At 53.7% G+C, this 21,669-nt stretch overlaps 2 protein-coding genes across 4 annotated transcripts; one reads left to right on the top strand and one right to left on the bottom strand.

Moving 5' to 3' along the window:
- Positions 1–5,411: 5,411 nt before the first annotated feature.
- TMEM101 (transmembrane protein 101) lies at positions 5,412–11,684 on the top strand. 3 transcript variants are annotated; one of them, XM_070393088.1, is made up of 5 exons: positions 5,412–6,987; positions 8,029–8,372; positions 8,629–8,809; positions 9,602–9,748; positions 10,719–11,684. In XM_070393088.1, exons 2-5 carry the CDS (start codon positions 8,236–8,238, stop codon positions 11,025–11,027), a joined length of 774 nt encoding a protein of 257 aa, XP_070249189.1. In that variant the 5' UTR covers positions 5,412–6,987; positions 8,029–8,235; the 3' UTR covers positions 11,028–11,684. The 3 variants fall into 3 exon arrangements, with proteins under 3 accessions (XP_070249189.1, XP_070249188.1, XP_070249191.1); XM_070393087.1 differs by having other exon boundaries at positions 5,412–8,372; XM_070393090.1 differs by lacking the exon at positions 5,412–6,987 and having other exon boundaries at positions 7,178–8,247.
- NAGS (N-acetylglutamate synthase) lies at positions 11,655–17,020 on the bottom strand. Its single transcript, XM_070393086.1, has 7 exons — positions 16,540–17,020; positions 15,743–16,017; positions 15,418–15,631; positions 15,002–15,182; positions 14,262–14,433; positions 13,983–14,165; positions 11,655–13,256 (listed from the first exon to the last, which is right to left on the bottom strand). Exons 1-7 carry the CDS (start codon positions 16,957–16,959, stop codon positions 13,103–13,105), a joined length of 1,599 nt encoding a protein of 532 aa, XP_070249187.1. The 5' UTR covers positions 16,960–17,020; the 3' UTR covers positions 11,655–13,102.
- Between the last annotated feature and the right edge of the window lie 4,649 nt (positions 17,021–21,669).

Below are 21,669 nucleotides of genomic sequence, written 5' to 3'. Positions count from 1 at the left end.
TGACCCAGCCATTGAGATAAGAATGAAGGTAGAAGTTTGGAAGTCATCAGTTTAATAACTTGAGTTGTCTGAGCCACAGTAAAAAGTGATCCAGGACTGACTGGGTTTTGAAGAAAGCTTGAAGTCAGGTTTGGAAAGAGAACAGGAGACCAGTAAAAGACATGGGAGGGGATGGGAAGGGAAGGGAAGTGCACCTCATTCCAGCTTGAGAAGCAGTGGGGCTTTCCCCCAGGTTTCTCCAGAGCAGATTTGGGCAACTGGGGCCAAGGCTGGTCAGATTGTGGCCTCTTTGTCCCATTTTCCTTTAATTTTTTCTTTCTTTAAAAAAAATATATTTTTATTGATTTCAGAGAGGAAGAGAGAGGGAGAGATAGAAACATCAATGATGAGAGAGAATCACTGATGGGCTGCCTCCTGCATGTCCCCTACTGGGGATCGAGCCCGCAATCTGGGCATGTGTCCTTGACCAGAATCGAACCTGGGACCCTTCAGTCTGCAGGCTGATGCTCTATCCACTGAGCAAACCGGCGAGGGCTCTCTCTTTTTGTTTTTATAAATATTATTGAAAGTATTACATATGTCCCCTCTTTCCCCCCCATTGACCCCCTCCAGTCCATTCTTGACCCCCTTCCTTTAATTTTCAATTTTGTTGAAAAGTGAAGTGGAACAAAGTTTATTTCTGAACTGGTGAGATGAAGGTAAGGCATATTTCTAGTGACTTAAGTAACCTCTTCTCCCTTTTCCCCCAACTAATCATTCTGATGCTAATTCCAGCAGGTAGTCTTCAGTGGAGGGATTAACAAATGGTTTCTTTTTCTAACCTGGTCCCTTTTATTCTGGTCTCTGGCTTGAAGTAGTTGCTTATGCTTTAAGAAGGTGTGTGTACTGCTTTAAAGAGAATATTCTGGGATGGCCTCTGAGGTGTGATTTAAGCTGAAATTTGAAGAACAAGGTGCCTGCAGAGAGTGCTCAGATAGAAGGAACAGTAAGTGCTGAAGTTGAGGTTGACAGGAGCTTCGGATGTTTAGGAACTGCTAGAAGAAAGGTGGCTGAAGCGAAGTCGGGATGGAGCAGTGGGCAGGAGCCATTGTAGGGACTGGAATCTGCTCTTGGCACAGTGGGGAAGCTGTTGGAGGGTGTTAAGCTGTCAGAGATTTAATCTGATGTTAGGTGGCAACAGTGGAAGCAGGAAGACAGTTGTGTTAAGAGATGGTTGCAATATGTAGGCAGGAGATGGTAGTGACTGAAATGATTTCAGGACTGATAGGTCTTGCTGATGTATTGGATGTGAGGGAAAGAGAAACGTAAGAATGACTTCTAGGTGGATGATGAACAATGGGAGAGGAAAAACCAAGAGTTCTGTTTTGCCATTTTGTCTTGCTAATGAAACACTGAAGAGCAGAAGGCAGCTGGATAATGAGCCTGGAATTCAGAGGAGAGGACTGGGCTAGAGCTAGACATTTAGTTGTTACCTTGTCATGAACTCCATGGAGATGGGGGATGAGATCTATGGCCACAGTAGATATTTTGGCCTCTGATAGGAAGGAAGAAGACAGTAGTACAGTTGAAGATGAGTTTGCACATTTAGCAGGGAGGTGAGGATGAGGGAGGATGTGTCCTAAACACATAAGGAAGTACATAAAAATTTAGAGGTGTGTGCTCATGCATTTAGGGTGCAGCCAGCCAGGTGTCCATTGTATGACTTGTGTTGAGTGACTTGGCTGAAGACACAGAAGGTGGATAGTTGGGTATAGAGCAGTGGTTCTCAACCTTCTGGCCCTTTAAATACAGTTCCTCATGTTGTGACCCAACCATAAAATTATTTTCATTGCTACTTCATAACTGTAATGTTGCTACTGTTATGAATCGTAATGTAAATATCTGATATGCAGGATGGTCTTAGGCGACCCCTGTGAAAGGGTCGTTCGACCACCGAAGGGGTCGCGACCCACAGGTTGAGAACCACTGGTATAGAGGGGGAAGGTATTTCAGCTGATGGTATTTGCAAGGGAGTAGTCACAGTGATAGACCCTTCATCCCTGCAGATGGATGCTTTCATCAAACACTTCCGTTTTTGTTCAGATTAGCCATTCTGAAAGTGTCTTGCTGTCATCCCCCCTGTACTGGCTACAGGAAAGATAGGCAGCCATGTAAATCCAGGAGTCAGTATGTGAAAGTGTGCAAAAATATAGGATCCTTCTAGTGCCAGGGCCGGCGCAGGTGTGGTATGGGAAGCTCAGACAAATGTCCCAGCACTTAGAGATGCCTGGGATCTTGGAGCTCACGTGAAACAGTCCAGCCTTCCAGTTACGATATCTCTAGCTTCAGCCACAGACGGCCCCTGCTTGAGCACTTTGGTTGATGAGGAGCTTACTGTTTTGAGAAACAACATGTGATAGCTGTATTGTGCCCATTTGTCTTCCAAGCAGCTGCTCATTTCTCGAACTGCATGCAAGCACTTGCCCTTCAGGATGCTTCCTTAGTCTCGCAGCTCTTGGGTGAGGGTCAGGAGTTGCTCCACTGGCAGAAGTGACTGGGAACTGTCTTGTCTTCAGTTAAATGGCTCATTTTTAGCCAACTATTCCAGCCCATTAAGAGCTTTTTACAAATCTTGGTTCTAAAATATACTAGTTATCCTTCCCAATGCTGTGTTAGTTCCAATTTTTATAAACTGTCTTCCAAAGGGATATCATGAAAGACTTTAATAAGCTCCAGATGTTTGTCTATGACAACCATCCAGTAACCCTGTTAAAAAAGGAAATCAAGTTGTTTGAGAATCACTTATTTTTAATGAAGTCATGTGGGCACCTGGTGGTCATCATGTTTAGCTGACTAGTCAACATGTTCAATGAGCCCTTTTTGAATTTTGTTGTTAACACTTACTTGTCTGACTTGGAAATTGGAACTTGGGCTGAGCTCAAGTCTCTGGCAATCTTCTGTAATGTTTTCTCAAAGAATATTGGCAGTGATTCCTCAAGTTTTTCCAGTATAATTTGCTGAACCAGATTACTTGAATTAATTCAGAGCAGCTCAGTTTGATCAACCAGAGCCTCAGATTCATATCCTAGGTTGGTGGTGGCTCAGCTGCTCTTGCCATTCAGGGGACAATCTGTAGACACTAGAGGCCCGATGCACGATCCACTGTGGCTGGGGGGCCTCTGCTGCCTCTGCCTCGGCCCCCGCCCGCTGCAGCTTTGTCTAGAAGGAAGGACATCTGGTCTAATTAGCATATGACGCGTTTATTATTATAGATGATTTCTTAGAGGGGTGTTTGGCTGGCATGAGGGACAGTGGCCCTGTCTTTGGGCATTGTAGCTTAGTGGTTAGGAGCATGGCTGGATTCAGACAGGTGTGAGTTGTGTCAGAGTTCATCTCTGCCACTAATTAGCAGTATGACTTTGCAACTTAGCTAACTTTGCCTAGCATCAGTTTCCTCATCTGTAAAATGAGCGTCTCATTTGAGTATTAAATGAAGCCTTTAATGAGATGCTTGGCCTTGAGTAACCATCTCCTCCAAATGTCATTATTCTTTGAAGAATTTGCTGGGTGGAGCTAATGAGCACACTGGGGAACATAGAAAGTAATTTGTTTGGCCTCCTGGGCCCAGGCAGAAGCACTGGGTACAGACACCTGGCCCCAGAGCCCTCTTTGTTTCAGAAGGAGATGCTGGGCTCTCTTTGAAAACCAGAGTTGAGTATTTTGACCTTTGAACTAGTGAGAACAAGAGAGCATGCCCTTCCTTTGCGTCTAGACAAGACTTAGGTGAATTATATAGAAGATGGCAGATTTATGAGGCAGGCAGTATAGAATGAGACACCTGGCTCCTTCCTGACTTGAGAGTGGGCTCCAAGGAGCCTCAAGCTGCTATTCTGATATGAAATAGAGCAGGGTGTGGGGTGCCAGGAGGGAGAAAGGGGAAGGGGTGGACCTGTTCTTAGAGCAACAGGGCAGGATATAAGACCACAAGGCCTTGCCGATTTTCTCAGCCTGTATCTCATCCCCACTCTCAGGGCTATGGCTTCCCTGAAAGCTGACCTCTCTACTGCTTTTGGGGATGGGGCTCCGGCCTGAGGCCAAGAGGGCCGGTAACTAGAGCTGAGATTCCTTCCATTGCCATTCTTGGGCTGGGACTGCATTCAGCAGATGGTGGCAGGAATACAGGTGAGTGCCCTGGGTTTCTGAGGCCTGAGGCCTTGACAAGCTCAGTGGCTAGATTAGGCCAGGATCTAGCCAGGGCTCTACTCTGCAGGCAGGAGAAGGCATTTCTACTGGGACTGGATGGGAAATAAGGGAGGTGAAGTGTGAAATTGGAGTGAAAAAGGGACCCGAAGGATTGAAAAGTCCATCTTCCCTGATAGCTTTTCATTCTAGTAGGAATAAGGGAATGAGAGTGGCTGGGGGTAGGGGGTCAGGATGCTGGGGTTTCCAGCTGAGATGACTTGCCGGAACCTACGTCGGAGGTAAAATCAGAGGGGACGGAGGGAAGATTCCTGGAGACCACGTTGGGGGGCCCGGAAAGTGAAAAGACCCCTGATGGTGCCTGCTTTTTTTTTCTCTCCTAGCTCCCATGCTTGCCCAGGGTTCTGGGTGGAGGAGTGAAGCATAAAGGTCTCAGCATCCATGAGCACCTGAGGCCATCCTCACCCCAGCCCCTCGTGGGGCAAGGACAGGGCAGGTGTGGCCATTCCTCCCATGGCTACAATAGTAGCATCAGCCTTGCTTGGGAATCTGGTGGCAGCATACCCAGTACCATGCACCTGGCTAGCCACTGAGTGGTGGACTGTGGAGGCTTCCACCTGCTCAGTCTCCCTCCCAGGCTTCCTGACAGTCTAGCTCTTGGAATTGAGCCACAATAATCCAGCCACCTGCCAGGCGGCTCCTTCCAGGGCCTGTGGGGACTGCAAGTGCTGCTGCTTTCTCACAATGTCCTATGGGATCTGGCTGGTAGAGCACTGGGTGGCCTGGGTTTTTCTGGAGCAGCTGGATGTCAGCTACAACCAGCTGGTCCACCTGTCCATGGACTTCTCGGCCACCCTGGGCTCTGCTCCGCCTACACCTCTCACAATCTGCTTGCCAACGTGGACCCCTGCAGCCTGTGGGGCCTGGGAACCCTGGAACAGCTTGACCTGAGCCACAGCCTGGCCACAGTTTGGGGGCCACTTCTGCCTACACTGGCTCTTGCTCACTGGGAACCAGCTGCAGCAAGTTGGGGATGTGGCCCTGGCCACCATGCCAGGCCTGGAGGTCCTCTGGCTGGGAATGACATCAGCAAGCTAGAGGCTGAGGCCTTTGCAGCTCTGTGCATGCTGGGCCTCCTTTCTCTAGTAGGCAACAGCACCTCGAATTTAAGGTGATGGCAGGCATCCGGACAGCGTGCACACGGCTGCTGCTGGCCAATCATCTCTGCAGCAGGCTTTCCAGAAGCTGGGCCATCTGTGGCACTTGTATGTGGCCAACCTGGGCAATGTGACTTGTGCAGGACCTGGGAGGCTGTAGGGGGCATAGCTGAGTAGTGTGGAGGCCTGGCTTTGCTTATCTGAGACAGTTACTGTGCTGGGTATCATAGGCACCATGCTAGTCACCATGGTGCTGTGGTCATGGCCGAGGCAAGTGCAGGAGGGGGTTCCCCAGAGGAACAGGGAAGCCCTCTGGAGAGGTAGGGTGTGCTCTAGAGGGAAACGGAGGCAGCTGGATTGGGGAGGGCAGGTGGACCAAGGAGAAGGAATGTTCCTAAGAAGTCTTAGGGGCTGTTGTCTGTCCAGGCAGGGGTGGAGGGAGGAAGGACAAATGGCTATGTTCATCTCAGGTCTTAGAATCCCACTACTCACTTATTTACCACTTCTGACCTAGCACAATGCCAGCATCTTTCCTAGCTCTATAAAGAGGGACTTGGCCTCTAGCCCTCAGTACCCCTCTGGGGAGAAAGCAATAAAAGATAGAGACTGAACACCAGAGGGAATTGGGATGGGAGGGGATGGGATGGGTACCAGGGAAAATCTTCATTAATCCTATTCTCCTTCATACATGTCCCTGCTGTCTGTTTTGGGGGACTTAATCGGAAGGTGTGGTTTGGGGTAGGGGATTGTTCCAGGTGCAGGCTCCTAAAACTATTCATGGACATGTATGATCCCATTTCCAGTCCTCAATACCTTAGCTCCTTCCCAAGGTTGTATATCTTGTCCCATTTGAATCAGGGATGGGTGAGGAGGTTAGGAAATAAAGTCAATTGGAAAGATGATTCTGTACTATGTGCTTGTGTTATGGTGATGAAAACTTTCTCATGTAGTTGTCACTGGTGGGCAGGGAAGGTAGGCAAAATGACTTTTTTGTTGTTAATCCTCACCCGAGGATATTTTTTACATTGATTTTTAGACAGAGTGGAAGGGGGGTGGAGGAGACAGAGAGAGACACCCATTGGTTGCCTCCCGCTCTTGCCCCAACTAAAGTCTGCAACTGAGGTACGTGCCCTTGATCGGAATCTAACCTGCTACCGCTCCAACCACTGAGCAACCCAGCTAGAGCCAAAATGACCTTTAATCCAGGCTTTTTCTCATTCCTCTTACCTGGAGACCCTACCTCCCCACCCAATGCCCCACCATACACCTACATAATTCCATTCCCTAGGATTTTTTTGTTTGTTTGTTTGTTTGTTTTTTGCATGGATATATCCCTCTCTCACATTCTAACACACCCAGACTTTATCCTAGTGACTTTGTAAAAAGTTAAATATGAAAAAGTGTTTGTAGTTTAGCTTTTACTGGCTGATCAGAAGTTTCTATTTTTTTAATAGAATTTTATTGATTTCAGAGTGGAAGGGAGAAGGATAGAGAGATAGAAACATCAATGATGAGAGAGAATAATTGATCGGCGACTTCCTGCACGCCCTGCACTGGGGACTGAGCCCACAACCGAGGCATGTGCCCTGATCAGAATCGAACTGTGACCTCCTGGTTCATAAGGCGACCCTCAGCCACTAAGCCACGCCTGGTGAGCTGATGGGACATTTTTAATTCACATGATCAGAATGCTGTTTGGACGTGAGGCCCCTGTTCCCCCAAGGGAACCAGAAACAGACCTGAATTAAATGGCCTAGTGGGAGTGCTTATAGGACCTTAACTTCAGTATTGGAAGATAAATTTATATTGTAGGGTGGTGGGTGGGGTGCAAGAAGCTATGTGGGGGCAGCTTTGTGGTGGCAATCCCAGAATGCCCAGAACTTTTGCCCATTTATTTATCCAACAAATAGTTACTAAGTACCTACGATGAATAGGATAGTGGCAACATCTTTAGTTCACTTTATTCAGCACATACGTCCTGAATGCATTTTGTATACTAGGGCCTGCGAATATAGTAGGAAACAGACACCCGACACTCTCCTTGGCCTGGAGCTCACAAACTAGTGTTAATCTAATCATTAACAGAAGAATTACAGATACATAATTGCCTGTGTGCCAAGTGATTCAAAGGAAGGGTGCCTGATGGCTATGAAAATAAAATAGGAAGCTGAGAACAAATGAGACCAAAGGAGAAGTGGGGGAGACCAGTTGGAAACCTGCTGCAGTTAAACCTACAAAAGATGATAGTTTGGGCTAGATTGGGAGTGTGGCAATTGAAGAATATGGACTGATAGTGAGATGTCCCATATATACACCTCAGATCTCTCTCTTAGGGGACGTAAGAAAGGCAGACCAAGACCATACTTCTCTACAGGTAACTTTGGAGAACCCCTTACTTTGAATTTAAACAAAAGCAGAGGATTTCCTCAGGCTTGCGTATGCACAGCATTTACTGAGCCCCTATTATGTGCTAGCACCAACACGGTCACATTTAAACCTCACAGCAACCCTAAAGTAGAAGTCATTTCTATCTCAAAGATGAATCTTGGGAAGTACAGCCAATATGTCCTAAGTAACAGGGTTGGAGTTAGGATCTAGCTGCATTCCAAGACTAGTTCGCTTCATTAAGTTTATGACTCAAGGCTTCCCACTGTTCCTTCCTTTAGTCTAGTTTTCAATTTTGCATCTACAGAGAGGGGGCCGTAAGCCTCCATGGGCAGAGGGAATGGCTGAACTCTGTTGCTAGAACATCTCCTTCGGTCCAGAACTACAGGACGAGAGCCTTGTTTCCCAACGGAAGAGGTAAAAGCAAACCCCGCGAGACCGGAAGTTGCGTGTCGCACTCCCGCGCCGGCCTCCCAGACCCGGTTGAGGCCGCGGCGGACTGCCCTTCCCCAAGATGGCGTCGAAGGTGGGTTCGCGACGGTGGCTACTGCAGCTGCTCATGCAGTTGGGCTCGGTGTTGCTCACACGCTGCCCCTTCTGGGGCTGCTTCAGCCAGCTCATGCTGTACGCCGAGAGGGCCGAGGCGCGCCGGTGAGCGGGCCCCCGCGGTGGGAGGCTGCGGTGAGGTGGGGAAGGAGTTGGGCCTGGGGCTGGGAGGACCTGGGACCTCAGACTGTTAGGGGCTCTGGTCCGGAGCACGGTGGACATCGAGCGTAGTGCGGGGATCACGGCCATGAGCGGGGTCTCCGGTTTGGAGGAGCAGTGGAGCTGGCGGGAAGTCAGGGGGGCTCCAGGCTCTTCTCCCCTCTTCATGCTGACCTCTTTGCTTGCCCCTCCCGGCTTGCAGGAAGCCCGACATACCAGTGCCCTACCTGTACTTCGACATGGGGGCGGCCGTGCTGTGCGCCAGCTTCATGTCCTTCGGGGTGAAGCGGCGCTGGTTCGCGCTGGGGGCCGCCCTGCAGCTGGCCGTCAGCACCTACGCCGCCTACGTCGGGGGCTACGTCCACTACGGGGACTGGCTGAAGGTGAGCGGCCGGCCTGCGGAGGACTTGGCTCGGGTGATGGGGAGCCTTGGGCGTGCGGAGGTTTTACAGGCTGCAATGGACGGACCTGAGAGACCCCACAAACTTTCCTTCCAGAGTGTGGGAGCCGAGGTCCACGGATGGGAAACAGACTTACCCCAAGTCACACCACAGTTACCATCGCAGGTGGAGCCAGGACTAGCTCACCTGGTTTCCAGGACCCTTTAAACCGTTAGTTTAGTAATCTTGGACTCAGAGGGCTAAAGGAACCTTGGAGGTGTCTGGTCCAAAGATGTAATTTCGTGAAATTTAAGTAATCCTAGTGCAGCACATAAGCCTGTAAATGCCAGAACCCCTGCCAGGCATTTTGGGCTTGGAGAGAGGCCTGGACAAAGGCACTGACCTTAAGGAAGGCTGTCTGTCCAGGAGGGAAGGCAGCTGTGCGAGGGCTACAGGAAAGTGAGATCAATGGGTTTTTTATGGAACAGACTATACTAAATAGCAGAAAGAACATGGGGATTCTGGGCTGCAGGCCTGGGGGTGAGAAGGGGACAACACTTGGTAACTGGGTTCTGCCACTTTCTGTAGGATCTTGAACAATTTAATTAACCCCTTTGGGCCACTTCTGATAAAAAGAATTATCTGTCTCTGCTGTACCTGCCCACCACACTTGGAAATGGTAAGAGGGTTCATCACATGGAAGGGAATGTATAGAGAGGAAGTTCTGTGCTCTGTGCAGTCAGGAAATATGTGGCAGTTGCAGTTCCTGACTGGAGTTCCCTTGCCTTGGCCTAGGTCCGTATGTACTCACGCACAGTTGCCATCATTGGCGGATTCCTTGTGCTGGCTAGCGGTGCTGGGGAGCTCTACCGTCGGAAACCCCGCAGCCGTTCCCTTCAGTCCACGGGCCAGGTCTTCCTGGGCATCTACCTCATCTGTGTGGTAGGTTGAAGGACTGTTGGCTGGAGGTGCTTGACTGGGAGTAAAATGTGAGCCCATGCTTGGCAGAACTCAAGGTGGTGGGCCTGTAGATCCTGATGGCCATGCCTCAGAGGCCCTCCAAGGGCCTGAGACCTGGCCAATATTCTTCCAATATTATAGCCACCAGGGGGAGAAAAGGTTGAATCGGCCATTCACTCCCAAGCCTGAGAGGCAGGAGAACAAGATGGATTGTTCCTCTCATAGCTCCAGCTCTAGAGGACTGGGAGAGGAGACAAAGGAGAGGTTTGGTGGGTTCAGGCAGCAGCTGGGACTGTGCCACTTAGAACTGATGGGGATTGAATTAAAAAAAAAAAAAAAAAGCCTGGGTCAGCTGGCTCGGTTGGAGTGCTGTCCTGTACACCAAAAAGGTGCGGGTTCAATTCCCAGCCAGGCACTTACCTAGGTTGTGGGTTTGATCCCCTGTCAAGGCATGTATGGGAGGCAACCAATTGATGTTTTTCTCTCAGATTGATGTTTCTCTCCCTTCCTCTCTCTCTCTCAAATCAGTAAATAAATCCTCAGCTGAGGATTTTAAAAAAAAGAACGGATGGGGGATGCCTAGTTAGCCAATTATGGTTGTCCCTAGTACCCTTAAGGGAGGCCAGTGTGGATGGGGACATGAACAGGCCCCAGGCTCCTTGCCCTCATCTTAGTTACTGGGCACCATATTCCAGTGCAGAGCTCTGGATTCAGAGGTGAGAGCCCCGGCTATCTTCTAAGCTCCCCGAGATAGGAAAGACATAGACCTTCATTTCATGTAGCTCCCTAGTCTGATGGGGAGATGTAGGTCCCACTTTCAGAGAGCCCCAAGTCTGAGAGAGAGGAGTCAGAAGCCCACCTTGCAGAGGCTGACTTGCAGGTGCCATCTCGGGTGGGCTTCCGACAGGCTCCTCAGCTTGTTGGACAGTCTTAAAAGATGGTTTGTCTCTAGGCCTACTCACTGCAGCACAGCAAGGAGGACCGGCTGGCGTATCTGAACCATCTACCAGGAGGGGAGCTCATGGTCCAGCTGTTCTTCCTGCTGTACGGCATCCTGGCCCTCGCCTTCCTGTCTGGCTACTACGTGACCCTGGCTGCCCAGATCCTGGCTGTACTGCTGCCCCCGGTCATGCTGCTCATTGACGGCAATGTTGCCTACTGGCACCACACACGGCGTGTGGAGTTCTGGAACCAGATGAAGCTCCTTGGAGAGAGTGTGGGCATCTTTGGGGCCGCTGTCATCCTAGCCACTGATGGCTGAGTTGCACTGGGAGAAGCTGAAATGGGTGCAGGGAGCCGCTAAGGGTCACCCTACCTTTCTTGCTGGCCCGGTTATGTTTATTTATGCTTTTTGGTCTGTTTGTTTGATTCTTTGCTCTGTGTGTATGTGGGTGTGTTGGTAAGAAACAGGTCTGTTCCCCAATTCCTGGGCTCAGCCCTTGATGGGGGAGCCCTCATAATGATGCCTTACAGGGTTTTTCTCCATTTGTTAGGAGGAGAGCTGAGGCCAGAGAAGAGAGTAAGGCAGCACTAGGGTAGGGGTACTGGGTGTGGGAGACAGGAAGGAAGACCTAAGAACTGGAAGAGAGCAAAAGTGAAAAATTCCTTTTGAACTGGCAGAGGCAGCTAGGCTATGCGAACGAGTATGCGCGCTGACAAGTGGATCAGGCCCTGGAGGAGCAGAGGGGCTGGTCGCCACAGAAGTCACATGGGTTCTCAGGATGTGCCAGGGGCAGAAATAACACTAGTTTGAGAGCAGAGCAGGCCACAGTCTACTCGGGTGTGAAGGGTGGGGTAGGCAGCGGCCAACTCCGCTTCCTGCCTTCTGTTTCCAGCTCCATGGATGGCCTGGTGGGGTGAGTGCCCTCCCAAACACCAGACCACACAGTCCTCCAAAAATAAACGTTTTATACAGACATTGGCTTTGCTTCTCCGTTCTCCCCACGGGACACTTTGCCATTGGCTGGGATTGATCTTGGGTTTCTTGAAAGAACATATCTGGTTAAGCTCCATCAAGGCCCTGCTGTAATCTTGCCCCTATTCTGAGAGTTCCCACAGTCCTTCGGCTCTCTTCAAGGATCTCCTCATCCTCCCTGTAGTATGTTCTGTTGACCTCTCACCTCAATCCTTATTGTAGCTTATTTTCCCTCCGCATTGATGTCAGCTGTTTTTGAATAAATCCTTAGTGAGAGCAACCTTGAGGGGGAGAACTAACATTAAGTGTCCACTATGAGGCCAAGGAATTTACATTTTACAGGTAGGGAAATGGAGACTCAGAGAAGGACAGCAGCTTGCCTCAAGCCACAGAGCAAACCCAGCCTCAGAGCTGGATTGCAGGTCAGGCTGTGTGATGCCATCGCCCAGATGTATACTGAACATCACCTTCTGAGGGGAGATGGGCTGCTCTTGGGGTTTGGTTCACAGTCCCTGCTGTGCTATGGAGGCCTCTTAATGGGCCCTCTCCCTACTCATCCATGCACCCCCTGGCAGAAGGTAGTCCCAGCAACCAGTGTGGCACCTGGAACATCATGAGCGTCAAAAATATTCAATGAAACCTCCAGCTTTGGGCTACTGCCTGTCTGCCCCCACAAAAATGGGGACACAGCCTCTAGGGGGCTGCAGGGGTTCTGTGCCCTGCCTGAAAGGGAGCTGGGACTGCTGTCGGTCTGGTCTGTGGAATGGAGGATGTTCCCCAACTTAGGAATAGGGGAGCCCCTCAGGGTTGCATTGAGGGACATGGTGGCAGCATTCATCGTGGGGGCCCTCCATCTCATTTAGCTCCTCTACTCTCTCTAGAAGTCCCCTGGGTCCCCAGCCCACAAGGTCTTGCTCCCAGAGAGCCACTGCTCCTTTCAAGTGTGAGCTAACTCTCAGACAAGTATTTTCATTTTAATCAAGGCCTCCTGAAAAGTTGCAACACCCAAAGGAAAGAAAATGAGTGGTAGAAGGTCAGGCAGACAGGGCCTCTGTGCTGTGTTTTGGACGAGGGAGCCTCAAAACACAGCACAGAAGCCACAGAAACTGACCTACTCTAAAGTTTAGCCCTGAGTAGAGCCCGCGAAGGCAACCCCTCCCCTACCCCCCAGATCCCTAGACTGAAAATCGAAGGCCATCTGGTGGTGGCTTTCGAGCAAGTGGAGGTCTTGGATGGACTCTTCCTGTGCTTGTCCCCCTTCGCCTCCCGCCTCAGGCAGAGTCGAGGAGGGGCTGCTTCCTCCTCCAGATCACTCCGCCAACAAACCTGGTCCAGCCTGTGGCTGCCTGGAGTCACCTCCAGCAGACATGGCTTTTGGTCCATCCTGGCTGTCCCAGGGCCTGCAGGGCTGGTGGTGAGGGTCAGCTGCCTGGGTCAGACGCTGGCTTGCAAAAGGAGTCCGGCAGCCCCTTGGCATGGTTGACCAGCTCATAGGAGTCTCGGATATCAGCCAGGCCAAACCAGAAAAAGATCCACTGCTTGTTGGAAAAGCTGCCATCACAGTGCTTGAAGTACCTGGTGGTGGTGGTGGGAGCTTTTAGTGCCAGGCCAGTGCTCATTTCTCACTGGTTCATTTACTGAGGACCTCCTACATACCAGACACCCTGCTGGGACTTGCGGTCTGTTACCTGATTTTATCCTCAGCAGCTAAGAGCCTGGTGGTGGTGTGCTTTCACAGGGAAGCAGCCAAGGCTCAGAGGAGCGGGGTAGCTTGCCAGAGTCTCACAGCGAGGGCGAGCATGAGGACACCCCTTGCTCTCTCCACACTGCCTTGGCTGTGCAGCCAGGGAAGAGGTTCTTGTTCACCACTTGGTGCCCACAGAGCAGAGTAATGGGGAGTGAGGGGAGAGTTGCTGAAGGAAAGAGAGGAGTGGGGGTTCTGCTGGGCCTGAGGTCCGAGTGGGCAATTGGGCCTGGAATAGACCCTGAATGATCAGAATTTCTCAGGACCCTGGGAGAGATGGGGGTGGGGGAGGGGCTGTTGCTTGCTTCCAGGAATCCACTGTTGCAGGGCGGGGGTGAAAGGGGGGTTCTGTGTCGACTGCCTGGGAGGAAATCTCAGGCTCCCTGTGTGGTCCTGGAAAGTGGGCCGCAGTGGGCGGGGCCTTCCCCTGGGGAAGGACAGCTAGTGAAAGAAGGGGCCGCCTCGCCTTCCTGCCTGGTGGACCCGGGGTGTGGCTGGGAGGGCTGGTGATGGAGGGGGATGGTGCCCAGCTCCGCGCTGGGAGGGGCAGAACCTACCAGGGATTGATGGGGTTCGTCACTCTGGAGCGCCAGAAAAGCGTCTGCAGGTCCCGCCGCAGACACTCCCACAGCATCTGGCCGGAGCCTTGGCCCTGGCGGCTGGAGTTCACCACGAACTTGTCCAGATACGGAGTGCCCCCCAGTACGGGCTCCGTGGTCAGGATGGCGGCAGCGTTGTACCTGGCGCAGCGGGGAAAGTCAGGCTGGGACTTCTCCTTGGTCCGAAGGGCCGGGCTGTGTCCCGGGGCCTCTGCCCTCTGGGGCCCCCAGGCTCACCCCTCGGAGACGTAGACAGAGTGCAGCCGCGGGCGCAGCGAGGCCAGGTAGTCCTCGCGGAGCTTCTTGCCGAAGCTGGTGTTGACCAGGTTCACCAGGCGGCCCTGGTCCAGGCTGTCCAGGCTGCGCACTCGCAGCAACCGCTCCACGTTCTTGAAGAGGGTCCCGGACCCTGGGGTGGGACGAAGGAGGAGGGGTTAGTTCAGCCCGAGAGCGAGGTCTCATCCACTCCGTTGGGGCAGCCTGGGGGGCTCCAGATAGGACGGGGACTGATGGGACAATCCCCCGCTTTGGGAGATCGCCCCGGCGAAATGCGTCCAGTGGTCTGCATAGATTTGAAGGTGATTTTCTCCCAGGGAAGTGCATTTCCCAGGCTGATTGTCCCTGCCGTTCAGCCCACGGCCTGGAGTCCCACCTACTTCACCTAGTCCCGCCCCCGCCCCGCCCACCCTCCTAGTCCGGTCCATTCCCCTTCGTGTTGCCCTCCAAGCTCCGCCCTCTACGGAGTTGCCACACTCTCCCAAGTCACGCCCATCTCTCTAGTTCCACTCAACTTCCAGCTCATTCTCCCGCACCTGGCTGACCTCCGCACCTGGTGGACCTCCGCCAGGTTCCGCCAGAGCTGAGAGCCTGTGCCGAGGAGTCCCCTGCGGCCTGCTTCGCCCACCCCGGGGGCCTGCGCTCACTCCCGGGGCCCAGCCCTCTCTTGCTCGCCTCCCCCCCCTTGCTGCTGCCTTTACCCTTGTTGCTGAAGAGCTCGGTGAGCAGCGTGCTGGCAGCAGTGATGGCGGCGGAGGAGTGGTGGGGCAGGCGGCTGAGCACCTCCACGATGAGCCGAATCTGCTGCCGCTCCTTGGTGCTCACCCAGTCCGCACTGGTCACCAGGTCCAGGTCAGCGGGCAGATTCACGTTACTCAGGACCTGCGTCGGGGCTAGGAATTGAGCCTCCGACCCGCAGCCGGCCATGGACCACCCTGCCCCAGGGACCTCTTCTCGCTGACCCCTTTACCCTCACCACCTCCCAGAATCCTTGGCCAGCGAGGGCTCAAATCTGGGCCCCAGCCGGGCTGAGCCCCTCCCGGACCCTCCACTCTCGGCCTGAGGGGGCTCAGCGAGGCCAGCAGTCGTGGGTGAAGCCTGAAGGAAGGGGACACACCTTGTGGCTGCTGTCCCGCAGGCCGCCCGTGTTGTTGAGGAAGATGATTTTGGTGGGCTGCAGCTCCTTGGCCAGGGCGGCCGTCACCTCCAGCGAGTCCAGGAGCACGGAGCGGCGCGCGGCTGTCTCCCCAATGGGGCACAGGATGGGGATGCTGCCCGACTCCAGGCACCACTGCAGCAGGTCGGTCTCCACCGAGATGGTGCCCCCATAGCTGTGGGCCAGACGTGGTGTTCAAGAGGGCCTCCTCCAGGCCCGCTGGGCTGGGGCCGAGCAGACGGGCCACGTGATCTGAGCACTACGGGGCAGGCAGGGCTGCACTGACCTAGCGTGAGGGGCTGGCTCAGCCGCGCTCAGCACCGACCCGCCACCAAAAAAGGGCACAGCTGTCGCCGCGTTTTGCCGGAGCGCGTCCACCAGCACCTTGCAGCTCTGAGCAAGTTGCGCCTTGGCCTCCCAGAAGGAAAGACAGCCAGAGGGCGCTGTGGGAGCCGGCAGCCCCAGCACCACCAGCGGCTTCATGTCCATGCGCTGCAGGAAGGCCAGTGCGAAGGCCAGGCTGGATACGCCCTGCTGGCACTTGAGCACCTCCTCGTCCACCTGCGGAGGAGCGGGCGTTCAGAGAGCCGCACTGGCCGGACTCCTGCGCACCCCCTTGGTCCTGCGGCCTGGCCTTCAGGGCCCCCTAGGAGTCCCCCCGCCCCGCCCCTGCCCAGGCCCCATTTCTGGCTACCGGGGCCCACCTGCTCCGCCCTTTGCCCCGTTGGGTCTTGCCATCCCCTTATCTCACTCTAGTGTTCCTCCCTCGCTCCTCCCTGCGACCTTGGACTCTAGGACACTGGGGGGAGGGGCGACGGGAGCGACTCCCGCCCAGGTTCCCCACTTGCCATCGGAACCCCTAACTGTGCCCATGGTGGGGGCCTTCTCCAGCGCATCGCCCTTGGCGGTTCCGCTCTCGGACTGGGCGCCAGACTCTGGGAAGAGCTCAAAGCCTCGCCCAGTCCTGGGGCCCCTTCCCGGTTCCGCCGTGCAGAGTCTGCTGCCGGTCCTGCCTGCCCGGCGACCTGTCGCCGCTCAACCCCAGGCCCCCGCCGTGACACGGCCCGCGGCGGCTCCTCTCACCTCGATCACAGCGAAGGGCCTGTCGGCGGAGGGGTGGCAGGTCTGGAACTGGGAGAGCCAGTGGCGCGCCTCGCCGGGGCTGGCCCCGCACTGGTTCAGGAAGGCGTGGATGTCCCGCTGCACCAGGGAGCGGCCGCCCGGGGGCCCGGGAGGCTCCGGGGGTTCCGGGGGTGCCGGAGGTGGCCTCCCCGACGGCTCCTCGGCTGCACGTGATTGCGCCTCGTCCTCGGCACCCACCGTCTCCTCCAGAGCTGGCTGGGCGGGCGCCCGGGCCGTGCTGAGCAGGCGCCCCGGGCTGGCGGCCCTCGCTGCCCGCCGCCGCGTGCTGCTGCTCAGCCTGCGGGCGCCCCCGGGGCCTCGGGGACCGCGCAGCCGCCCGGCCGTCGCGGTGGCCCGCACCGCCCAAGCCCACCGCATCATCGCCACGACACCCGCGCCAGCTCGCCCCCCACGAGTGGCCGTCTGCCCCGAAATTCGTGCTCGGGGGGGACTCTTAACCTGCCGCGGGGCGGGCTGGGCTGGCAGTGGGCTCGGTGTCGTCTCTGGGTCAGACCTCGGGTCGGTGGGCGGGCCCACAGGCTCCCCCGCCCCTGGGGGGGGGGGGGGTCGGATGGAACCCTTTAGCCGGGGTCACATGACCGAGATAAGGGGTGGCGCGTCTTTGATCTGCGGCCAAGGCGGGTTTCAGGAAGGGCTCAGCGGACCCGGGGTGACTTCGGGGGGCCTGCGGGGTCTTGGATGATTACAGGGGAGTCTGACTAAGGCCCGAGGGGAGAGCAGGTGGCAGTGACTCCTCCCCCGACCGAGGGAGGGCACCGAGGTGGGGTAGAGCCAGTCCTGCTGGGGGTCGGGAGGGCTCTGTCCTGTTGTCCCAGCTCAAAGCCGTTTGGAATCATGAAGTTACCAGGGTTATTCGCACACCAGCCACTGAGTTCGACCTGGAATATTTTTGTCATATCCTCAAATCACTCCTTATTAGCATTAAATTTTTTCTTTAAACTTTTAAAATTTATTCATATCTAAAACTGTAGCTAAAAGGCCAGAATCACTGACCATATACAGAGTAAAGTCATATATATATATATATACATACATATATATATATACATATATATATATATATATATATATATATAATTGATTTTTTTACAGAGAGGGAGGGAGAGGGATAGAGAGTTAGAAACATCGACAAGAAAGAAACATCGATCAGCTGCCTCCTGCACACCCCCAACTGGGGATGTGCTGGCAACCAAGGTACATGCCCTTGACCCGAATTGAACCTGGGACCCTTCAGTCCACAGGCCGACGCTCTATCCACTGAGCCAAACCAGTTAGGGCCAGAATAAAGTTTTTTTTAAAAAATATTTTTTATTGACTTTAGAGAGGAGAGAGAGATAGAAACATCTTGAACCCTGACCTCCTGGTTCATAGGTCAACACTCAACCACTGAGCCACACCGGCCGGGCCAGAAGAAAGTCTTAAGAATAAAGTAAGAACAAAACAATGTCATTAAATTCCAGCTAGAAAGTGTTACCTACTCTCCTGGTAACCCAGGATGGGCATTATGGTTATCATCCCCATTTTACAGATGAGGAATCTGAGGCACAGAAGTGTGTGGGGGCCAAGGTCACTCCGCTCAGAAGCGGTGGAGCTGGTCTTTGAAGCAAAGCAGTCCTGCTCCCCATCCATGCTCTGAAGCAAGAATTAGAAAGGATTTGCAGACTTCCACAGGATGTGATTCATTGTCCTTATTGCTGTATCCTTGTGCTGCTCAAACACCTGGTGTACTTCCCGTTGTCTACATCCTACCCCGGGGACACGCCGATCCATGGGGTCCCCCCTCTGTTGTCATAGAGGAGGAAAGGCACCTGTAGAGGGCGGTGTCTCAGCCAGGGTCACACAGCGTCAGCGTCATGGCCAGGTCCTAGGCATCCCACGTTCCCACCCCCTGCTCGTTCCTTCTCCAAGCCGAGCCGGGAGATAGGCCTCCCGGGGCTCTGCCTGCATGGGGATCAATGGCCTGGGCTGTTGTCTCTCCTGAGTATCCCAGAGGATGCTGGGAGAGTACACGGACCCCTTCTGGGGATTCCCCACCAACACACACGTGCATGCGTGCGTGCACATGCACTCACAGGCAGACCTTTGGCGGGGGGCTGACCTTTGTGGCCTCCTCCATTAACGTCTTCATTTTCCTGCTTAGAAATCCTTGCTCCCTTAAGGGAGTGAGGCAATAGTATGGAGGGTCTGTACCTGTAGGGTCACCTCCAGGGCTTTCTTTTTCCTCCTGCTTCACTGCTGCTCCTCCCTCCACCCCAACTCTCTCTCTCTCTCTCTCTCTCTCTCTCTCTCTCTCTCTCTTCCCAGAATCCACCAGATGAGGTGGTCCTAGTCCCGGGGGCACAATCATTTTCCTCCTCGTTGCCCTCGGACCCCCAGCCTCAGATGTGCGCCCTCCTGGGCTTTCTGTGGGAGCCCCTAACCAGAATGTCCATCCACCTTCCCCGCCCCCCACCCCTCAGGATTCCTCCTCAGCCCCTCCCCTTTGCTTCTCTGGGTCTCTGCCCCTGCACTGGCTTTTCTCTGCCCCTTCCCACCTAAATGTACACCCCTTCCAGTCCTTCTCCCCAGCTGTGGCTGAGTCCTGCCTCCTGCCAACTCGGGGTCCCAGTGAGGGCTCCCTGAGGGCAGGGTTGATGTCACCCTTCTCAGATGGGGTGGGGGGCTTCCCGAGGGCTCACCCATTTCACTAGCCAATAACATCAGCCCATTTCCCCAGGACATGGGGCGGACACTGGCTGGAGAGCTACTTCCCACTCTGGGCTTCAGCCCAGAGGGCTGTGGCCCTAAGCAGCCAATGGGGCACAGGGATACCCCAAGTAGATGATTAACTGCAGGCCCAGCAAGTGACCCTGGGTCCACTGTGTCCCCATTGCCTCTCCCTGGAGAAGGCCAGCAGCCTGGTTGGGGTACCGGTCCTGCGTTCTGGAGGAGATGAGTATCGATAGGTGTATGAGGTCGATACCCAACCCTGACCACACCCCTCTGACCTGAAGGCCTATAGGGTCATTGTTGGGCTGTAGATCCACTCTATTTTTCTTTTTTCCTCTCTGACGCTGGCTGTTGTTTTGTTTTTCAGAGCAAATGTTGTCAATGTGCCCAAAATCGGGTTTCTGGCTTTTCACCAGGCTGCCCCCAGGCCTTGGGCGTTGGAGATGCTGGGAGCAGACACAGCCTTCCAACCCCTCCAGACACCTGCCCTCAGTAGGTGCCTCGGCCCTGGGCACAGGAGCTGGCTGGAAGGGCCCAGGTTTCCCTTTTATTAGAGCCTCCTTGGCTGCCACTCGGTCTAGGTGCGCATGGGGGTGACAGGAATCTGGGCAGGTGAGGGGCCAGGTTGACAACTGAGAGTCCCAATCACAGCATCTGAGGGGAGACACAGCCACAGGTACAGAGAACACAAATGTAGAGACCCACGCCATCTACTGAGAGGCACACAGAGACACAGGTGTGTGGACACACAGGTGTACAGAGATACACAGACTGCATACCACCTATAGTCACACAGACTCGGGCACATAGAGATGTGAGTGTAGATACACAGCTGTGCAGGCACAGGTTCTCTCAGACACAAGTTTGCATGCAGAATTGTGCACGTCTACACAGGCTGTCTCAGCCACTGTGTCATACGTAGGAACACTCGCACATACATGGAAAGATACTGAGAACACACAAATGTACACCCAGCTGTAGTCATTGACAACTACAGGAACACTTAGATCTGGGGACATGACTGTATACTTGTGTAAACACACACACACACACACACACACACACACACACACACCCCATACATCGTTAGAAGCAGACACATCCCCCCTGAGACCATACCCATCTGTCCACGTACAGAGGCACTTGGCCACACGCATGCACATGCCAGACACCTCTCTGGCGTGTGAGCCGTGTTCAATAAATGCGTATTGAATGAATGAATGAGGAGAGGACATACCAGTAGAAAGAAGTGGGGCCGGCGGGAAGGGGAGCTTGGCTCTGGTTTGCAGGTTCTGTAGACTCTGTGTTTGTGGGGTTGGCCCTGGGACTGGCCAGGCGGCCCTTCCATCGGTGAGGAGGTGGAGGCCGGTGGGCACTGTCTCAGAGCGGCACCTGGAGGGTGCGAAATGGGTGTGTACAGAGGCCTTCTCACTCAGCCGCAGTTGTCTGAGCACGTGCTGCGTGCCGGTGTCCAACCCGGTGCTCCGAGGATGCCGTCCTATTTTTCCTGGCTGGAAGTCAACAGCCTGGGCGCTGCCACTTCCCAGGCTGCCACGGTTTGGGCGAGGCACTGGGCTTCTCTGAGCGTTTAACTCCCCAGTTTTCTCACCTGTGAAATGGGGGAAAGAGAATAAAACTTCATCTGACTGCATCGTGGTGAACAGGAGAAACTCTCTGTGGGCATGCAGTCAGCAAGTTCAGACTGTGGGGAACTTTACAGGACAAATGACCTGGTTTCTTCAACAAACATATTGCAAAATAAACAAATAAATAAAAGGAGTGGGAAAGATGAATATGTATATATTTAAAAATGTGTTTTTAGCGTGGCTCAGTGGTTGAGCGTCGACCTGTGAACCAGGAGGTCAGGGTTTGATTCCTGGTCAGGGCACATGCCTGGGTTGTGGGCTCAATCCCCAGTGTGGGGCTTGCAGGAGGCAGCCGATCAATGATTCTCTCTCCTCATTGATGTTTCTCTCTCTCCCTCCCTCTCCCTTCCTCTCTAAAAATCAATAATAAAAATAGATTTTAAAAAATCCTCACTTGAGGATATTTTTCCATTGAGTTTTAGAGTGGAAGAGAGAGGGAAAGTCAGAGAAACACATTGACTGGTTGCCTCCTACACGAACCCTGACCAGGGAGGAGCCTGCAACCAAGGTCTATACCAGCCGTGGGCAAACTATGGTCCGCGGGCCGGATCCGGCCCGTTTGAAATGAATAAAACTAAAAAAAAAACACACCGTACCCTTTTATGTAATGATGTTTACTTTGAATTTATATTAGTTCACACAAACACTCCATCCATGCTTTTGTTCCGGCCCTCGGGTCCAGTTTAAGAACCCATTGTGGCCCTCGAGTCAAAAA

The sequence above is a fragment of the Myotis yumanensis genome, unplaced genomic scaffold (assembly GCF_028538775.1).
Source record: "Myotis yumanensis isolate MYYU_CA2020_CCGP unplaced genomic scaffold, mMyoYum1.0.hap1 SCAF_16, whole genome shotgun sequence".
Lineage (NCBI taxonomy): Eukaryota > Metazoa > Chordata > Mammalia > Chiroptera > Vespertilionidae > Myotis > Myotis yumanensis.
Note: the sequence above shows the minus strand (reverse complement) of the source record. Positions and strands in the feature narration are given on the sequence as shown.